The 19193-nt window shown below is 44.1% G+C and overlaps 1 protein-coding gene and 2 long non-coding RNA genes across 4 annotated transcripts in view; 2 read left to right on the top strand and 1 right to left on the bottom strand.

The window, feature by feature from the left end:
* Positions 1–5354, top strand: part of REPS2 (RALBP1 associated Eps domain containing 2) — a 96677-nt gene extending 91323 nt beyond the window's left edge. For both annotated transcript variants that reach the window (XM_064407593.1, XM_064407594.1), the window contains exon 18: positions 227–5354. In XM_064407593.1, coding sequence (XP_064263663.1) covers positions 227–295 — 69 coding nt within the window. In that variant the 3' untranslated portion in view covers positions 296–5354. The remainder of the gene's footprint in view (positions 1–226) is intronic.
* Positions 3606–13527, bottom strand: LOC135293435 (uncharacterized). The gene is made up of 2 exons (XR_010355561.1): positions 12758–13527; positions 3606–12530 (listed from the first exon to the last, which is right to left on the bottom strand). It is a non-coding gene; the product is annotated as an uncharacterized LOC135293435 (long non-coding RNA).
* LOC135293436 (uncharacterized) lies at positions 7149–10921 on the top strand. Its single transcript, XR_010355562.1, has 3 exons — positions 7149–8858; positions 9260–9320; positions 9887–10921. It is a non-coding gene; the product is annotated as an uncharacterized LOC135293436 (long non-coding RNA).
* Positions 13528–19193: the final 5666 nt, after the last annotated feature.

Below are 19193 nucleotides of genomic sequence, written 5' to 3'. Positions count from 1 at the left end.
CTCAGGCACTGAGGCTCAGGGGGGGTTCAGGTGTGCTCCCACTCTGGGCTCTGAGCCTGCCCAGGTGGGGAAGCACACCCTGGAGGAGATGCTGTCCAGCCCAGCTCCCACACTGGCAGGGAGCCCTTCCATGGGAGGTCGGAGAGAGCCTGGCTGGCTGCCCTCTTCTGGAGCAGGGTGCTGCATGTGAGCATCCCCAGAGTTCTAACACACCTCTCCCCTGCAGGAGGTCCACAAGGAGCGCATTGCCCTGGAAACACAGCTGGAGCAGCTTCGTCCTGTCACCGTCTTGTGACGCCCCGCGTGGCCCAGCAGGAGCAGAGCAGAGTCCAGCAGCCTCGCAAGGAGAGGAGTTCTGTGCAGCTGAGCAGGGTCTCTGCCAAGGCAGTGGGGAGGACTGGCCCTGCTGGCTCTCTCTTTGCCCCATTACACACATTTTGCCTTTGCAGGTGAGGAAGGTACAGAAAATAAATACCTGACTATGGAATATTTCCAAGTGGGGGATGCTTCGCCTTCTTTCCTCCCCCTTCCCAGCCTAATGTGTAAATGCAATTTATCGCTGAAATGAATAACCTGAGAGTATTTTATTTATGTAAAGAATTCCTGATTTATATGTGTTTTGGCAGCACCTCCTGCCCTGATCATTAAGAGGTACAGCATTCCTGAGTTCTTGCTTAAATTGAAAACTCATCCTCTGAGATGGGCTTCTGGATGTTACTGATTCCTGTAGGATTGTATCATTGTCGAGTACCTGTGGATTTAACATACCACAGGAACAGAACTTGCAAGATGTACAGAATCTTTCTCCTCAATCACATGTCAAATAATTATTTTCTTAGTACTGTTTATTATGCAATCACGGATGTATTTTAATGTTAGAGAACTTGTATTTTATTAGTTCAAGTCATATAGGAGAACAGTAAAAAATACTAAAATATAATTATTTTGGAAATTAGGAAAAAAAATCTTTTTAAGCTACAGCTGTTTCTAATCACCAGTATTTGAGCACTTGCTTGCAACTACCAGTGTCTCTGCATTCTTTTAGCATGTTTGAGATGGCTGGTGTATAGCCTTTTTCTTTTCTTCTTTTCCTTTAACCAACAGTGTATTTCTAATAAGAGGTTAAAAATGCATTCAGGTCATTTTTATAAAAGCTATTCTATTTACATTTGTATTAGACTGCTTTGTTGTCTTAATAGCTGCTGATTTGTTTTAAGGATGTGTACAAGAACTGTATTTCCAGAAGAGGGAAGATAGCAGAAGTGATATGTATGAGGCTATAAAATGTGAGATGGAAGTAATTGCCTTTTACAACAGGCTTTTGTTAAGGTTCCTTTGCACATCAGTGGAGATGCTGCTGATAGGAGAAAGCTGCTAATGTCCATCTGTTTTCTAAAGGAAGAAGTAAAGATTAATCTTTAACCTGCATTTGATCCAAGGCCAGCTGAGTCCCATAGGGAGTTTTCCCTGGATGCAGTGGTGGCTTTGGTCTCAGTTCTTACAGTGGAAGCTGGCTAATGAATGTTGCAGTATTTCTTGGGGCAATACTCTTGGATTGGGTGACTTCAGACATAATAATGTCAACCCTGCTCCCACGATGGGTATGGTGTGCTTTACTGGACGGGGATGTTACCTACCTGTTGTCCACCCTAAACATGACCCTGCACACGTCTCACTGACCTGATTTTAGTGTATGTGGTTGCCTTGCAGAAATGGTGCAGCAATTTTGTCACCCTTGTGGGTGTGATGCTTGCTCCCTGTAGCTTAGGATGGCTCTGGAGCTGAGAGGAAGGAGAAGCAGGTTTGAAGCAGCTGTAACCTCTGCTTGGGGTGTGTCGTGGAATGGCTGCTGTGGCATATCAGAGGGCACTAGAGAAGCCAAAAGTTTTGTTGAGAGATAAGAAAGACATCACTGGGAGTGTTTGAAGTGGTAAGGAAACAGTCTGCTTTTGCTGAAAGGAATGTGGAAGGGGGACATGAAGTCTGCAGGTGAAAATAAGCATTGGCAGAATTGTTACTGAAAGTCTGTTTTTGTAATGCACTAGTTTTGTTTCAACTAAAGATCGCTGTGTCAACCAGCAACAACTGTTCTTCTGGATTTGGGACTTCTCTCGTGTGGCTGTTGCATAGCTGGGGTCAGATGATCATTCCTGGTCAGTGACAAAATGTGAGGAATGCAAGCTTTTCTGGGAATCTGCAAAAGAGCCACTGCCCTCCTGCTAATAGTGGTATTGCTGAGAATTTGTCATCATTTATTTCATTTGTTCATAATACTACTGAGTCATTCCTGAGATTTAATGAGGTTAAGTGCTTGCCCTGTTTGCTTTTTAGTTCATGCATTGTAATTTGCTTAATAAGACCTTACTATTTCATAGGAAATAATTATGTGGCACACTTGTTTTTTGTTTTATGGGTAATTTTTTAAGGAAGGCTTTTAAATTATTACAAAGAACCATGTACATTGCATTTTTAAGGCAGTAGAGGAGTTTTTCATGTTTGAAAGGAACTTCCTTTGAAATAATCTCCCATTTATTTCACCTGAGTTATTCATGGAATAGACATTCTTCAAGGGAAGAGTGGAAGAGTTTGCTTTATACTGTCTTTTTCAACTGTCTCCCTTCTCAAATCCAGGAGTTTTTTTCATTCACTGGAGATTATGATACTTGCTTAGCCAACAATTAAATACTTGCTTGGCTGTTACTTTACCACTGGATTAATAAATAAAAGTATTTAACAATCCCTGCATTTTTAGCACTGCAATCAAATACTCCACTCAGCTTCAATGACTGGAATGTGAGTTGATTTGTATTCTTTTTGGTGAAATATCAGCCATGATGATGATACACCACTTCATACATCAGTAAAGTGAAATATTCAAGGAGAGGTGTTGATGTGTTATACATACGATGCCGGAGGTAACTCTTCTGGATGTCTCAGTGGTTAAGCATTTATGATAGCCCACACAAAATGAAAAAATGTGTCTGTTCTTGGGAAGCTGTTGGCATTTTGAGGAGAGGAGAAGGCATCATGAAGCTATGGCAGTGCTTCTGTCAGTTGTTCCATGCAGCCATGCTTATGGCTACTGTTAACAGTCCCTGGCTGGTCCAAATTCACATCTAAGTCCAGTATTACAGATTTTCTTCAAAATTACTTTTTCTTTAGAAAAATGTGGGTGGATCAAAATCATAATTTCTTGCAGAAACCTTTGCTTTGTCAGACTTTGGATGGGAGGTGCTCCTACATCCAAAACCATTTGATCAGAAAGGGAGACCTCACAGGCTTAATGTTCAGGGTACTTCCTTGGGGTGCAGGTGAGTGATCAGCTTTAAGGCCCTGACCTCCCTGACCCAGAACAGCAACTGAGGTTTGCTTGCCCCAGCTGCCAGCCTGGTGAAGGAGTGGGATGGCATTCCCATGCATGAGCTCTCACTGTCCTCAGTTTGTGGTTTCTATAGGTACTTGGGCAGGGCACAACATGCCCAGCAAGAGAGGATAAGTGGGAACAGGAGCACAGCATCCTTGCATCTGAGAGATGTGCTGACCATGAGCCTGATGCCCCTTTTCAAGTCTTCAGTGCACAAATAAATATTTTTGGCTACAGAACAGGACTAGGCAGAGCAGATAAAGATCTTCCTCAGTGTGGAAGTGTGTAAGTGTGCACTCAGGTGTATTCCATTTGTCCATGCTTTTCTTTATGGGTCTGTTAACATTCATAAAACCTGATACCTATATTTGTTTCAATCTATGGTAATTCTGTGGTGAAAAAAGAAAAATGCCCAGCTAAGTGTAGTGACTGATTGCCTTTGTAGATAAGCCACTTTTATTTGAGCCTTTCAAAATAAATAATGACCTGGTAATTAAGCAAGGCAAACAGTTTCTATTTCTGAGGCATTCCTTTATTAAACAAACTACCTGTGAACACACATTAATCCTTAAGGATCAATGTCCTTCTAGTTATTAATATTATACTAGGATGCAGTGGAAGCATTACCAACTCTTTCCAGAAATTCCTCAGTTAGCTCTTCCAGAGAGTTTTGGTGATGTAACAAAAGTGTGTTTAGTCAAGGCAGCCTCCTTGTTACTGGTAAATTGTTGGATATCCTGTTAAAGTCAAAATATTGTCTTCAGTCTGCATGGCAGTAGTTTTCCTGTTGGAAATTCTGTATCCACATCAGGGAGAAGAATTTGGCTGTCATCCAGACAGTTCCAACTGGAGGGATGATCAGAGGGCTAGAGCACCTCTCCTGTGAAGACAGGCTGAGTTCAGGTTGTTCAGCCTGGAGAAGAGACGACTCTGGGGAGACCTTATAGCACCTTTCAGTACCTAAAGGTGCTACAAGAGAGCTGGAGAGGGACTTTCTATGCGAGCATGTAGTGATAGGACAAGGGGGAATGGCTTCAAACTGAAAGAAGGCAGGTTTGGATTAGATATAAGGAAGAAACTCTTCCACTGTGAAGGTGGTGAGATACTGCAAAAGGTTGCCAGAGAAATTATGGCTGCCCCACCCCTTGAAGTGTTCAGGGCAGGTTGGATGGAGCTTTGAGCAACCTGAACAGTGAAAGGTGTCCCTGTCCACAGCAGCGGGGGTTGGAACTAGCTGATCTTCATGGTCACTTCCAATGCAAACCAGTCTGATTCTACAACGCTGCCAAGGCTAGCCAGCATGGGGTGATGAGGCTGTGCATGGTAAAATGACCACAAAGGGATGACTGGGATTTGAAAACCTTCATGGGAAGCATTTAGGATGGGCATGTGTGAAAATTGCCTGTTGGGGGTGGTTTCTTTCCTCCCAGCTGAGCTTCCAAATCAGGAGGCAGAGATCTGTAAAAGTTGCTAGCTGGGGTATGAGGGATGTCCATTTTCCAGTACCATCAGCCTTTCAGTCTCCAGCATACACAGCCTTTGACAAGAAAACACTTGGGTTCACAAAGCCACATATTTTATTGGTTAAAGAGTAAAATATTTTTTTTCAGGAATAAAAAGTAAATCTTAGTGATTTAGTATCTTTGAAAAGAGATTATGTATTTTGGAGCTTTTTCCAGCTATCTTGATATGTGCTATGAACATATGCATTATGTTTTACTCTGTTACAGATTTTTTGATACAAAGGAGTTGTATTGCAAGCATTATGGTTGTTAATCTAAAAAAAATGCCCCAAGGCTATTATATATTTGAATTTTAACTTATAAATTAGATAGCCAGATTTAAGTAATTTGTTTTCACAGCTGCAGACTGTCCCCATGGTAAGCTGCAAAATGTATAGTATTCTATACTATGCCCATCTAATTTTGGAAAATGTATGTGATATGAAGCTGGGTGCTACACTAAAATAAAAGCGTCCAATGAGTTCAAATTGCCTTTGCTTTTGTGGTTTATTTAGGATGTTGATGGTACAGATCTGCCAGGAGACCAGAAACTGTGACACCCAGTGGAAAAAACACCGTGTTGAAATGGCTGACCTTCAGCTTTGGAAGATGAAATCACTTACATTGGAATTGTGTGTACACAATAGAGACAGAGAGAGACTTATTTAAAGTGAAATCATATTTCCTTAGGCTCCAGTTAAGTCAAAACTTCATCTTTGCTTTGTCAGGTCTTGCTTTGTCAGAATTCACAAATAACTCCCCGATTTAGCCCAAAGAGGGACACTCTTTCACCCTGTGAAGGCAAAACCATTCCCAGCCTCCAGGAGATCCTTAGTCTGAGGGTGGCCAGGCAGGACCTGTGAGAGGACTCCAGGTGTTCACCCTTCATCCCTGTGATCAGTGGGTTTGGCCCCTTGTCAGCTGGGAGAGCTGAAATTGAGCTGGGAAAAGGAAACCATTTGAATAGCTGCCCTTTGTGGGCAGGGAGCCAGAGGGTACAGCATATTCTGCTCTTTAACTAGTGTGATTTTTAAGAATTATGTCACAGCTATCCAAAGAGCAGAGCTTTAAAAGAGGAAATAATGAGTGATAAATTAATTCTTCCAGCATTAAGCCATGACAAGGGATGTTTTATTGGCCTAAAAGTATGTCTCTGGTGCACGTGAGGCACAAGGCCAAGGCGTTAAAAACGTGTAAATATCCTGTGGGGAGCTATTCTCCATCAGCAGTGGGATGGATTTAGATGGCTCCTCCATGCTTAGTTTTTACAATTAGATGGTACTCTGGGGTGCCTTCATGCAAATCTAGATTGGCTCTCCTTATTTAAATTCATAGTTCCAGTGATCTTTCTTAAAAATTAAAAATACATCTTCCTGCTCCAGAGAAAAGATCTTAGTTGAAGTGGGAAAGAAAAGAAGTAGGAGAAGCTTCAAAAGCCCTTTTTAATCTGTTTTTTAAGGTACTGCTGCTTTACAAGTGTGCCTGCTTCTGTGGGATGTTTACATGGATTTTGCAGTAAAGCAGAATAAAGGAAAATTAACAAATAAATGGAATCCCTAGGTATCTCTAACCCATAGCCAAAACAGAGCTCCTTCACCTCATGGTCTTGTTTCTCCTCCTGTTTTACAGTGCCCTTCAAATGCACCTTGGAGCAGGAGGCCCTGGGGATGTGATCTCCACTTGCAGCAGGCTCTCTTATCCTCAATATTGCCTCAGTGCCCACTGTTTTGGGCACACATCTGGAAGGAGTGGCATCAGCTCTGTTCCAGATGTGTTAGTCCACTAGTCCCCCTACTACATGCTGAATCAGTATTTCCAGTTAAATCCTGGATTGGTTTGTATTTATTGATTGTTAACTTAAATTGCATGAGACAGGAAAAATGTCTTACCTGAGGACATTTTGAAGATGCTTTATGCATCAGAAATGTGATGGGCTAGACAAGACTAAGGCTATATATTGCATCTAGTCTGGTTTTTGTGGGAGGGAGGGGGAGAGGATGGGAAGGAGAGGAGGAGATTGCTTCCTTATCCTAGGCTGGTCCCACAAGAAATGTTATCTTTTTACATGCCATCCTTGATTCTTGTAGGGAGCTCATCAGTGTGCTGTGGTTTTCAGTAAAACATGGCTATAACAGCTGGCAGATGTGCAGGTAATGCCTCACTGCCACAGGCCCTCCAGCAGGACCTCACTGCCCTCGTCCAGAGATGAGCAGGAGCAGAGCAGGATAGCGTGTCAGCCCTGTGACAGCAAACGGCATCCAGAGCCCAGCAAGGAGGAAGGAGGCAGTATGTCGGCTCTGGAAAAGTACCCTGGAAAAGTAATCATGCTCCTGAGGTGGCAGGGAAGTCAGTGTGCCTCTGCCACTTTGCTCCATGCCCACCTGAAAGGATAACATGCTTAAAAATGCTCTGCTGGACTGCTCGCTGCCAGGACGCTTGGAGCAGGGCTGCCACTTGGTACATGAGTTATTCCCTTCCAAGGTCACTTCAGGAATTCAGTAGTTTGTGCTGCCTGTCACAGGTTTAGGTTGTGCTAAGGCAGTGATACCAGTGTTGAGCAGACCAATACAGAGCACGCATTGTTTACTGCAGTTTTCACACTCTTATCTGAGAGGAAAAGGCCAGCACATGATCTCACCTGGATTTGTTTTCCAGCCTCGTGCTGTTTGTAAAGGACACTGTATACTTGGTCAGAAATAATGGCTTCCTGTTTCATTAATGAGTTCTTAGAGCAATTTCCCTTCAGAGTAATCACCTTGGGTGAAGGAGGTGTGCACTTCCAAAAGCAATTGGCCCTCTCAGTGGGTCATACTGGGGGCACCATTCTCCTCCAAGAGAAAAAGCACTCTGGTTTGGGTGTCTCAGTTTGGATGGTAAAGAAAGCAGTGCTGCCAGAATCATCAGTCACGTGAAGCTGTCAGTCAAAATGTCTCCTGGGATTAAAAAAACCCTCCTTGGGAAAGGTATGTTTCCAGCATGTAGTACCATACCACCTAGGGGGGGAAAAAATAAAAATGTTGCTTTGATTGCTCTCCAAATATGTGGTTGTATTACTCAGAAGCTGCCTCTTCAGGGCTGCACTTTTTAAATTTGTTGCTGCAAAAATCCTCAGGAACTTTGATCCAAGCATCCCAGGACTTCTGATATCCCAGGATTTTTAGGAGCTCTGATTTGGAACTGACCTTCCTGTTTCACTACAAACTATTTACTCCTGTCACTCACCCAATCACTCATATTAGAGAAAATAGTAACACACATGCACTTATTTGTACAGCCTTTGGAACTGCTACTACAGGATTGTCATGCTCCAATTAGAGCTGGCCAGGAAGTGCACTTGGAGCAATGTCAGAGAGAGCAAACCAGTTGTGGGTGTTTGGGTCAAGTGTGGCAGATTCCAGGGCTAGTGCTGGATTGCAGGGGCTGAGGTGGAGGCAGGCCAGCAGCATCATCCTCCAGCTCTGAATTTTATCACCATAGGTAAGCTCTAATTTGAGGAAGAAAAACGCAGTTTAATTTTCCCCACCTTAGTTATAAATCTAACTTAACCTAATTCATATTTTAATGAGTTGGATCCTCAGCTGTACTCCATTACTCTTCTGTCTGGTTTGATTCATTGCCTTGTTTTCTAGATTTGGCACTTGCTTGGTTTAACACAAACTGGGAAGGCTGAGCAAAGCGCAGGTGCTCACTGGCTGGTCCTGCTTTCAGCCCATAGCCTGGGGGACTCATCTTGACTTTGTTCTCCTGTACAAATGTATGGTTGGGTTTATGGCTGTGCTCTGATTTAGCTGACTCTGGAAGTGCCTTTGGCTGCAGGTGGTGAAACAAGGGGCCTCTATGACACATCATCTGGATGGACATGGTCTTATTGTAGACTTGCAACTCTGCAAGCTGAATATTGAAATGGTCAGTGGAAACCTGCACTCAGCTCCAAGTGAGCAGAGAAACCTGAGAGTGCATGACACAATTTGGGAAAAGTTACAGAAATAATGGTATTTGAGACTAACAGCAACACTAGCACGGGACACACAGGGCTGTAGCTCCAGGTTGGCCCATCTCATTCAAGATGTCACTCTGACATAATGCAGTGCTAAAAAGTGTTAGTTTAGAGGAAAAAGGAAGAGCCCTAAAGTTGTCAAAACCAATTCAGTAAATAGAATTTGAGTGAGCACTTCCTTGGCATCCCTGGAACCTGAGGTGTGTGCTCTAGGCCAACCTTGCTTCACTTCTGACCACAGTCATTTCTGCCTTAATCTGAAATACCTGTAATGCACACTCAGCAGTATAAGTTCTATACAGACATATTTACAGAAGTTTCTGCTTTACTTTTCTTTTTTCAGTTCATTATTTGATACATATTTTTTTAATCTTCTCCTGTGTTATTTTTCTCCAGCATAGACAGAGGAATTCCCATCTGTTCAGCCTGTCTTCTTCCAGACATTTCTTCATCTGTGGTTGGTTTTGTTGCTTCTCTCCTTTTTTGTAATAGTAGTAGAAAGGTAGCCAAATTGAAGCCAGTTTGTTGTCATCTCATTTCTAAAGCAATGACTGTAAAATACAGCATCATGACACCCAGGAGTTTATTGTTCTTACTTTCTTTTTCCCTATTATCTGGCAGCCCTGCAAACATCAGCTGGCATCCTGGAATGGTGGGATCATACTAATGAATTGAAAATTTGTAAATAACACTGTACAAGTTTGTAAGAGACAGTGTGAATCTCTGTCTCTCACTCTTTTTGCAGGGTTTGCATCAAACCTGAAGCATCATTTTAAAGTAATAATATTTTTGTAAACCATCAGATGCACGTGTGAGCCACCCTACCCCATAGCATGTACATTCTGTTACTGCATTTTTCAGAGAACTGCACTGAAATTTCTGCAAGAGCTGGAGGGGCAGGCCTTAGCTGACTGAAAGCCTGTGTCTTCCTGAAAAACAGTGCTAATAAAAGGTGTCTCTTCAGAAGGATAAAAACTGTCCTCTGACTTTGTGCTCTTTGCTTTCCACTCTCTTGGGTGACAGCATTGCTGTGTGCATCTCCTGAGAAGGTGAATCCCAAGCTCACAGGTTGCTTTGGAATTTTTGGCAGTGGTGACTCTGAGCGTGGGCTTGGGAAGCTCCCAAGGAGAAGGACCATCTTGCAGGTAATTTTACATCCTGAGGTGTCTCATTAGCAGACTCATCTTCTCAGTCTCAGGAAGAAGCGAGATCAAAGGCAGGAGAGGAGTGAGATAACAAAATCAGTTCTAATAAAAGTAATGGATGTCTCAATTTTTACTTCCCTTAAACAGGAGTATTTATTGCTCCTCTTTGAATTTTGCAAAGCCTTTTGAGAGTTGCACTCATTTTTGAGCTCAGACATCACTGCACATTTTGCCTTATGCAGCTGTCTTTTATCATTAGGGAAGAAGTAATAATTCAGACCTCAAATTTAGCTTTTGTCTAAAAGAAATGAGGTTGATATATGCACTGCCTACACAACAGGATACCATATAATCCCCTCATCTGTTAGAAGGGCACAAGTTATGTATGCTAATCCTCAACCTAGATGTATGTGTTTGTAGCTGTTACTTTCTGATAGTTGTTTTATTATGCATCTTTTACTGCAGTGGGAAGTGGGTGACACAGGGGAGACGTGAACTTGTTTGCTGTATGTGTAAGTTTGCTGTGGGCAAGTGCTTTAGGTTTAAAGCAGTGACTGCAGGTCAAGGGTAGCCACACTACTCAGAGAGACTGGTCTTTTTTCATTGTCTTGGTGGAATACATTGCAAAGTCGATACACATCAAAGTGGCAAAACTAGATTAAATTCTAGAAGTTCTTTAGGAGTGTAAGAAATTAGTAGGAAAAACAATTTTATCTAAAAGAGGTTTGATTTTTGCTTTCCCTGTGTCATGCTGACCAAGGTGTGACAAGCCTCAGTGAATGGTATCTATGAATCCAGATTTCAGAACCATGAGATGAGCTTAAAAACAGTGACATGTAAAAATTAAATGGGAAGTTTGCTTAATGTGACTTCTGGCCCCTGAATTTTTACTCAAGGCCCCTTTTTAATTCTTGACCACAGATTTGTCTGAATTAAAGCTAAGCTTACTCTTTTTTAAATCCCTCGCTTCCAACAGCTGGAGCTTTAAGAAATGCAGTCAATACTGGGAGAGAGCAAATAGGCAGCAGTGCAGTTCAGCTGTCAAAACTCATGCAACAGCACTGCTCCCACCCTAAAGCATTGCATTCAGTGTATGAGTAATGGCCTAAAGGTCCTTCACTAGGGGAGGCTCAGTAACTGTGACTTCCAAGAGCCCATTGCAAAGGACTAAACCTGTGTGTCCTGTACTTTCTCCTGGGACCAAGGCTTACCTTCTCAGAGGAGACTGCCTGAATGTTTGGGACTGTTAGGTGCCCAGTGGCAGGACTAGAGACAACGGGCACAAACTGAAGCACGGGAGGTTCTCTCTGAACATCAGAAACCCCTTTTCACTATTAGGATAACACAGATTGCCCAGAGAGGTTTGTAGAGATTCCCTTCTTGATAATATTCAAAAGCCATTTGGACGTGGGTCTGGACAGCCAGGTCTAGGTGGCCCTGCTTGAGGGGATTTCCAGAGATCCCTTCCAAGCTCAACCAGTGTGTGATTCTCTGATAAAATGATACTGTCCCATCTGCATTGACCACCATATCCAGCTTAAAAAAGAAATTAGAAGACATTACTTGCTGTTTTTTCTTGTGATTTATAGCCTGCATGTATCTCATGTTTAGGCAGCAGCTGATCATAATTATTTAGCTGAGTGTTTCTCCAGTGATATTTAATGAAACTGAGTTCTTGTTTCTGTGCTCTGGAGAGGCAGGGGAGCAGTGATCTTCCTTGAGGCAAACAGGATTGGCCTCAGCACATAACCCACTTTTTTGAGGACAGTAATTTTTCAGAGAGACTGAATTATTTAATCAGCAGTGACCTAATAACATATATGTGGCAGGTGCAACAAGGCTCAGTGAACTAATGAAGTATGGATGGCCCTGGCTCAAGACTAGGGGGGATGAATCAGGAAGCTAATATGGGATGAGCCAGCCAAAGAGATTATTTTCTTGCACAGGCAATGGGGAGAGCTCCACAAAGCTGTTTGAAATCCTGCCTTCCTAGAAATCCACTCCTTTAAGCTTGTGGGCTGGATTCTTTGTCCCCCAAAGAGAGACAGGATGCCTTTCCTCTTATCTGTAACCAGCTGACGAGGAAATAGAGGCCTGGACTTTATTCAGCATTAGCATGAAGATAACTGGGAAACCTGAACTGGTGGGACTGACTGGGGGCAGGTGCTGAGCATTGCCAGCCAATGTCCCACACAGTGGGACAGGCAGCACGGGCCCCTGGCAGGAAGCTGCTAGTAAATGTAGGTATTAATGGGGTGGGTTACAGTTTTATTAATAAAATATTATCCTGAGGAAATAGTCTATTTAATTATGAGAGGGAAAAGTGTTTGAGGCTGTCTTTGCTGTCATGGTGTTTGATTCTTTGCCACTGACACTGCAGATGAGCCTGGCTCTGAGATGCCTGCATCCAGAAAGGAAAGATGGTCCAGGCATTAGGGCATGAGCCATGTAAATCTGGATTCAGATCTTTTCTGTGGTCTGGGGAGGCCATCAGAGGTGGAGTTAACCTTCCTTGGTTCCACCTGGTTAGGAATTAAAGCTCTGCTGGCCAGTTGCCTGGGCTCCCTCTGCGCTGGGGAGAGAGGAGCGCTCCTGCAGGGCAGGCTCCTGCCCGGGGGCTGCCAGCACCTCCCCACGGCCTGTCCCTCTTGTGCCTCAAACCACCGTGCAGCAGCACTGCTCTGCTGCCACCCCGCCCAGGGGACAAAAACCAGCTAGCACCAACCTGGCAAAAAATACCTGGTCTTACCCCAGACTAATTCCTTCCTCTGGCTTGTGACGAGGCCATTGGTGCAGCCGGGGCTGAGGGAGGGATCAGCAGCCGAGCCCAGGAGCCCATGTTTACCCTCAGCAGCCAAATGCCTTCTTCTGCAAACAAGGCCATTATCTGTGGCGGACTCCTGGAAGAGAATTACGGGTATTGGAGCGAGTAAGGGCAGAGCCAAGTCCCTGCCCGGCGCCGCAGAGGGATTTGGAGCAGCCCGCTCCTGTCGGCGCTGGTGCCACAGCGCGGTGTCACCTCAGGGCGGCACCGCGACCCACCGGCCCGGCTGGGCCCGGCGCGCTCTCCGTCCGCCCCCGCCTCTCTCACATCCAGCTGCTTTGAAAGTTTGAGAAAGTTTGCTTTAGTCTTGATTCCTCCTTTTTGCACAGCTCACTCCGTCTGGGCCTGAAAGTCAAAGCACTGAAATATTGCAGTAACAGCTGTGCTTGCAAGCTTCCTATCCCGGCTGATAATTAAATGCAGAATGTCTCAAGAAAAACTCATATCTAGAGAAGACAGGCCCAGCTTTTTTTAAAAAAAACCAAAACAACTGAAATAAACATCTGAATCTGCAGGTGCTTGTGCAAATTAAAGCTGCTCTGCCCTTCTCAGGTTAAAGATTTAGCTGAGGTCATGAGAGACCTCTCTATTGTTTAAAGCTGCTGGTGCATAAACTCATAGTTGTGTTAGGCAGCTACTGGCAGGGACACAAAGTGTCCACAGCCATCACTCCAAACATCTACTGTTTGGATGGATGGATTCTCTGCAGGCACTGCCAGAGCTTGTTCTCTTGCCCTGTACCTTGCCAGCCTGCAGCCAGGGCAGGGCACGGATCAGGCTTTGCTGGCCCCAAGATACAGGGAAAGGTCATTTTCTCAAGGCTGGCTGAGGGCAGGGCTTCACCTGGAGCCAGCTGGCCTCAGCCAAGGTAGAATTGATGATGCCAGCATGTCAGTGATAAAAAAAAAATCCACTTGATTATAGATTGTGTCTATCATGTATCTTTCTGGCTTGCTTGGGGAGCTGAGCAAAATGTGATCAGATTAGAGCAGCTGACCTGAAAAAAATGTTTGTTATTCCTCTGTTCAGTTGGGGCTTTTTCTGGGTTTAATTTTCTCACAGACTGCAGTACAGAGAGCAATACCTGCATATCCCAGGACTGGGCTAGCACAGTGCAGTGCTCCCAGAAGTGGCAGTGGGGGACATAAGCAGCACTTGCCTTGGGTGCATCTTGTATGAAAAATATCTGTGTCTTATCCCTGGTTTACATGGTCTGTCTGGGGACAGCTCTAAAAGCTGGAAATGGCCTGGGATTCCTCTGGTGAAAGACCACCTCATTTTCTCAATGCTGATATTTCAGTGTTTCAGTTGAAAAGCAGGGTGTGAGCAGTTTGGGGTCCAGGTGAGAGATCAGGCTGCCAGGGGCACCCAGCACCCCCAGGACAGCTCTCCAGGCAGCATCTGCCAGGCTGGAGGATATCCAGTGCCCACCAGGGTGGGTACAGGCAGAGCTGCCACGTGGAAGTGCTCCAGCTTCTCATGTATATGCAATAAAGACACCAGAGCCTTTTCATCAAGAGGTCTTTCTGTTCCTTCAGTCTATAAAATCTTGATCTGTTAATCTTTGGACAATATTTATTCCTTCAGGCTTATATGGATGGGAAGAGGATGGTTTGATGGGAAGAATGGCCAGTGATTGTTCCCAGGGGCAGAAAGGGCATTTTGAAGGATGTGCTGTACATCAGCACTTTTGTGGAAGGTACGCACACTTGAACTCTTGGAGAAGTGTGCTTCATGAATCAGGGAAAAGCTTTCCTGAAAATAGAAGGTTGGAGCAAACAGGGGAGGTGATGGGTAAACACTTCTGAAGTTCATGGCTGCCTCATTCTTCACAGAATTAGCTGTTTAACACGGCATTAAAATGCTCTGCAGGAATTAAAAGGAGACATATCTAGCCTTTGTATTTGTGAAATTAATTTTGAAAACTGTGGATCAAGTTCAAACTGCCATTGGGTTTGTTTCCCAGGTCCACAGAAGTCTTGAAACCACAGTTTTGAGAGAGGCAATTAACTCCTTAACCTCAAGATGTGCATTGACATGCAGCATTGTTAAGGGTTCCCTCACTAATCACTTCTGTGGTCTTTAATCAGCTGACACATGCATTCCTTGACTCCAGACAGCTCCTCAGACAGCCAAAAGTAACGACCCTCCTCTAAAGCAACCTCTGCAACACGTCCTTAATTCTTTCCATATTGCACATATTTTCTTAATATACAAAGCTGTGGTGTACTGAGTTTGTGGGGGCAGCATAAAATTAGTATAAAAACAAATAATACTGAATCTGCTATGCTTATTTTATTACTCTGGTTGCATTTTATTTATTAAAAGCCCTTCTTTTTCCTCCCCCCCACTTTTTTTCTTCACTTCACTGAGCTAGCTGACAAATTCCCCAGCTCTTACGCTTAATCTTTGCAGAATTTAGGGGATTTGTTGGAAATTTTAGTTTGAGCTTACAAACTTCTTGAGTTAGAGGACTAAATTCCCTTTGAATGATGAGCTCTAGATGACAGGAGACTTCATCAGGAACTTCATTCAAATAATTATCACCTCCACTAACTCCCCTTTTTGAGTGAGGCTCCAAGGGGTCAGGTGTCTCCTGACCTGAAATAGTTCCACCTCCCGATGCTGAGCTTCTGGGTGTCCTGGCTCCCATAGGGAAAGGTGGTCCATGGGTTGCCATTGCTGTTCCAGTTGCCTCTCCAGGTAAAGGTTGCTCAGATGAGGCTTTTGCTGCAGTTGGTAAATGTTGCTGTTAACCAACACTGCAAGGTCTGGGTCCTGGGTCTGGAGAATGATGGGCATTTCTCAAGGTAAACATGGGCATTTAATTGAGAAGTAGCTTCTGCCACAAATATTAGCCTGGCTTTCAGCACTGATGGTGTGATTGGTGTGTAATGTCAGCTCAAGAGGCCAAAACTCTCTTGGGAAGGAAAAAAAAAAAAAAGGCCAAATGAGCTTGAATGAGGAATATGCTGCATGCTGGTTAATCCTCCTTGATTTAGTGCTGACTGGAGGACCAGGAAAGCTCCATTTTGTTTTCTACATTTAAATAAAAGACAATTGATGCAGTTTCTTCCAAAATACACAAATCATGACTAATTTAAAACATTTGAAAATCCTCAATAGATAAAACTAGTTATAATTTCAAAATAAAATTTTCCAGAAGTAAATATATTAGGTCATTCCCAGAGTGGTCTGTAACCTTAGCTCTTTACACTTTGTCTGTTCACTATGAGGTGCCTTAAAGGGAGTTGAATGTGAGAGGCTTTAAAAATTGCAGGATTTTGTCTTGTCTGCATGACAAATATGGAGGGTGAAGTCAGAGCTTTATGAGCTTCAGCAAGCTCATAGCTGTTTATTTTCCCTCAGCCTGTCATCACATCCCTATCTTTCCCTACCACCTGCCCCCAGCCCCTTGTTGCTTTTGATTTGGATGTCTCTGAAGGTCACTAGAGGTTTTAAAAAGCTCTATTTTACCAGTCATGCCTATTGAAAGGATGCTCAAATTTTGGTTTTGTCTCATTCTTGATGCTCGTCTCTGACGTTATTTTCCATTTTCCTCAGCTGGCACAATTAAATGGGGCACTGCCACCTCCCAGTTCCCCTGCTTCCTGCTGATCCTGATGAACTGTCAGTAGTTACCTGTGCAGGCTGTAGGTACACGGGGCAGGGTTTGCTGACTCAAGGCATTCCATCATTTTTCCTTATTAGAGTAATAAATCCATGGGGAGACTCCACTTTTTAACTAGGATTCATTTTAACTGAAAACTTAGGAAGCCGGGAAGGGAAGGGAAGGGAAGGGAAGGGAAGGGAAGGGAAGGGAAGGGAAGGGAAGGGAAGGGAAGGGAAGGGAAGGGAAGGGAAGGGAAGGGAAGGGAAGGGAAGGGAAGGGAAGGGAAGGACCACTGACAGCAGTGGTTCTCTGCAATTCTCTACATTCATGTTTTTTCTTTGACTCTTTAACGAACCTGTTTGATGGCATCGTTTCTCATGGTCCTTACTTTTTCTTCCCATCAAAGACTACCCTTCCCAACATCACCATCACCTCCTGGAAACTGGTATTTTGAGTGCTTGGGGAGCAAAGCTAAGCTGACTCCTTCTAATTTTCTTTTTCAAGAGGATTCACTTCCCAAAAAGAGGAATAAACCCTAAAATAGGGTTATGGAAATAACTATGCCAATAGCTTCTATGGTCTTTAAAAACACATACCCATTTCTACAAATTTCCATCTTATCAGGGGTCACCCAGCTTCTCTAAATCCAAGTTCATGGTTTGAAATAAAAAATTTCTGTTCTCTGGAGGATATTTACATGTGCACTTCCCAGATCAACCACACTTTTCCAGAAGCATTGCTGCTGGAATAAAGCCCTAAGGCAAACTCCATGCCAGGCAGGTGGGGGCAGACAGCAGCAGGTACTTGAGCTGGGAGAGCAGACTGGTGTGGTGGCAAAGGGGCTGCCAGGGAAAGAGCAGGGAGTTTTTAAGGTCTGAACAGAGGGGATATGGGAGCAAAGAGGGTCTGCAGTAAACTTTCTTGCAAGTCTGTGCTCTCCAGTGAGCAGCTTTATCTGTGAAGGTTAAGCCCTGGTATAAGTATATGAAAACAATGAGGATGCACCAAGAAATAGTTGTTTAGCCATTCAACCTGTTGTGTTTGGTTGAAGGGATTTGCTGCACTGCCATGACCTGGTATGGTAAATTTAGCACTGGTTTGTGCTTTTACCATACTGAGGTTTTCACGTGTCCTTGGTGGCTCCTGTTCTCAGTCAGAGCATACCTGCATACAGCACAGACAAGTGATGATGCCACAGACAGACAATTTTTTCTCATCACATGGTCTGCCCTGGGACCTCTGTCACTGCCGAACACAGCAGTCCTAAAGGTGAACCAAGCTCTATCCCCTCTGCTTCACCAGCTGTGGAACTGGGGCTCCCAGAGGCTGCAGCAGCCAAGTGCAGGTCACATTTCAGTGGGTGGTGAGCCCTTGCTGCATAACTCCCTCAGCACCAGGGACCCCAGGCAAGAGGTGGCCGGGCACCCTCGATGGAGAGACAGGTGCCCAGAGCAGTCTGCCAAGGGTCAGGGGTGGCTGCTGGCACAGAGGATGGAGATGCCTCCCCTGCCTGCTGCTCTGGCCAGTCTTCTCTGGACAGAAAGCACTTGTTTGGAAGGAAATTAGAGATATTTATCACTTAGAAACTCTATTGGCTACGTAATTCCTTGCTGGAAGAGATAGTTTGGCAAGATAAACACAACCGACATAATTGGGTTCAATTTCTTTAAACACACTGCCCTGTATAATGAGAATAACTGAGGCCTTTTGCTGCCAGGTTGTTGAGTCACAAATGTGAAAGAAAGAAACTTAAACAAATTACTGAGGGTTTTGAGCTGGCTACTTTGGATCTATTTTTAAGCAAGACTTTAGCTGTAAGAATCTTGAGATTTAAGATTCTGCCTGTAACCTATGTAAATAGCAGTTGGCATTCCAGTGAAGTTCAGTGTTCAAAATTCAAGAAATTGCTTTGGTTTGGGCTGATCTGTAGATATATTGTCAGCAATTGTTGATTTTTTGCAACACCCACAGCATCTGCAGTTGTGTAAAGCACGTGAGCTCGTGTTGGCCTCAAGTAAAAGTGGCAGCTATAGCAGCCAAGTGCTGTTCACAGCGTCAGTTCAGATAAACCTCTCTTTCTTCCTTGAGGGCAGCCCCGTTTCCTAAAAGTGCAAACCCACACAGTTTGCATGGGAGTGTGAAACACAAACTGCTGCACTGTAGCTGAAACACGCTCCCCTGACCCTCTGCTGCTTCTCGGCCCCTTCAGCAGAGAAGGAGGGTGGCTTTGAATTGTCTCGTCTGAACAGCTCAGGGCTGTTTTTTGAGCAAAACCTGACAGATTTGTGAATATCCACAGAGATGCTCAGATATGACCTTAAGTGAGATTTCCTCACTTTTACAGACTTAGAGATGAAGGCAAAAACCATCCAGCCCATCCCTCTGCCATCACAGGTTTGTTTTCACTGTATTTTCTACAGCAAACATTGCATGAGTTGTCCTAGTTTAAGTCAAGGTGAAACTTGCCTGCCCGCATAAAGAAATGTTGCTTTTATTCACAGCAAAATGGCAGTCTTGCTTTGCAGTGCCAACACAGATGTCAGTCACCACTGGCAGCTCACACTGAGAGGCTGCAGCCTGAGGAGCCCGTTCTTCAGACACAGAAGGCAGCTCTAAAGCCATCCAACTATTTATTGTAATAAATCTTCAATGTAATAAAGCTTCATTTCTTAATCTGGAAACATTTCAGATGGTAAAAAGGGTGACAGACATGCAGACATCCCCTCATTCCTGAAGCCCCCTCTCTGT

This window comes from Passer domesticus, chromosome 2, assembly GCF_036417665.1.
Source record: "Passer domesticus isolate bPasDom1 chromosome 2, bPasDom1.hap1, whole genome shotgun sequence".
Lineage (NCBI taxonomy): Eukaryota > Metazoa > Chordata > Aves > Passeriformes > Passeridae > Passer > Passer domesticus.
Note: the sequence above shows the minus strand (reverse complement) of the source record. Positions and strands in the feature narration are given on the sequence as shown.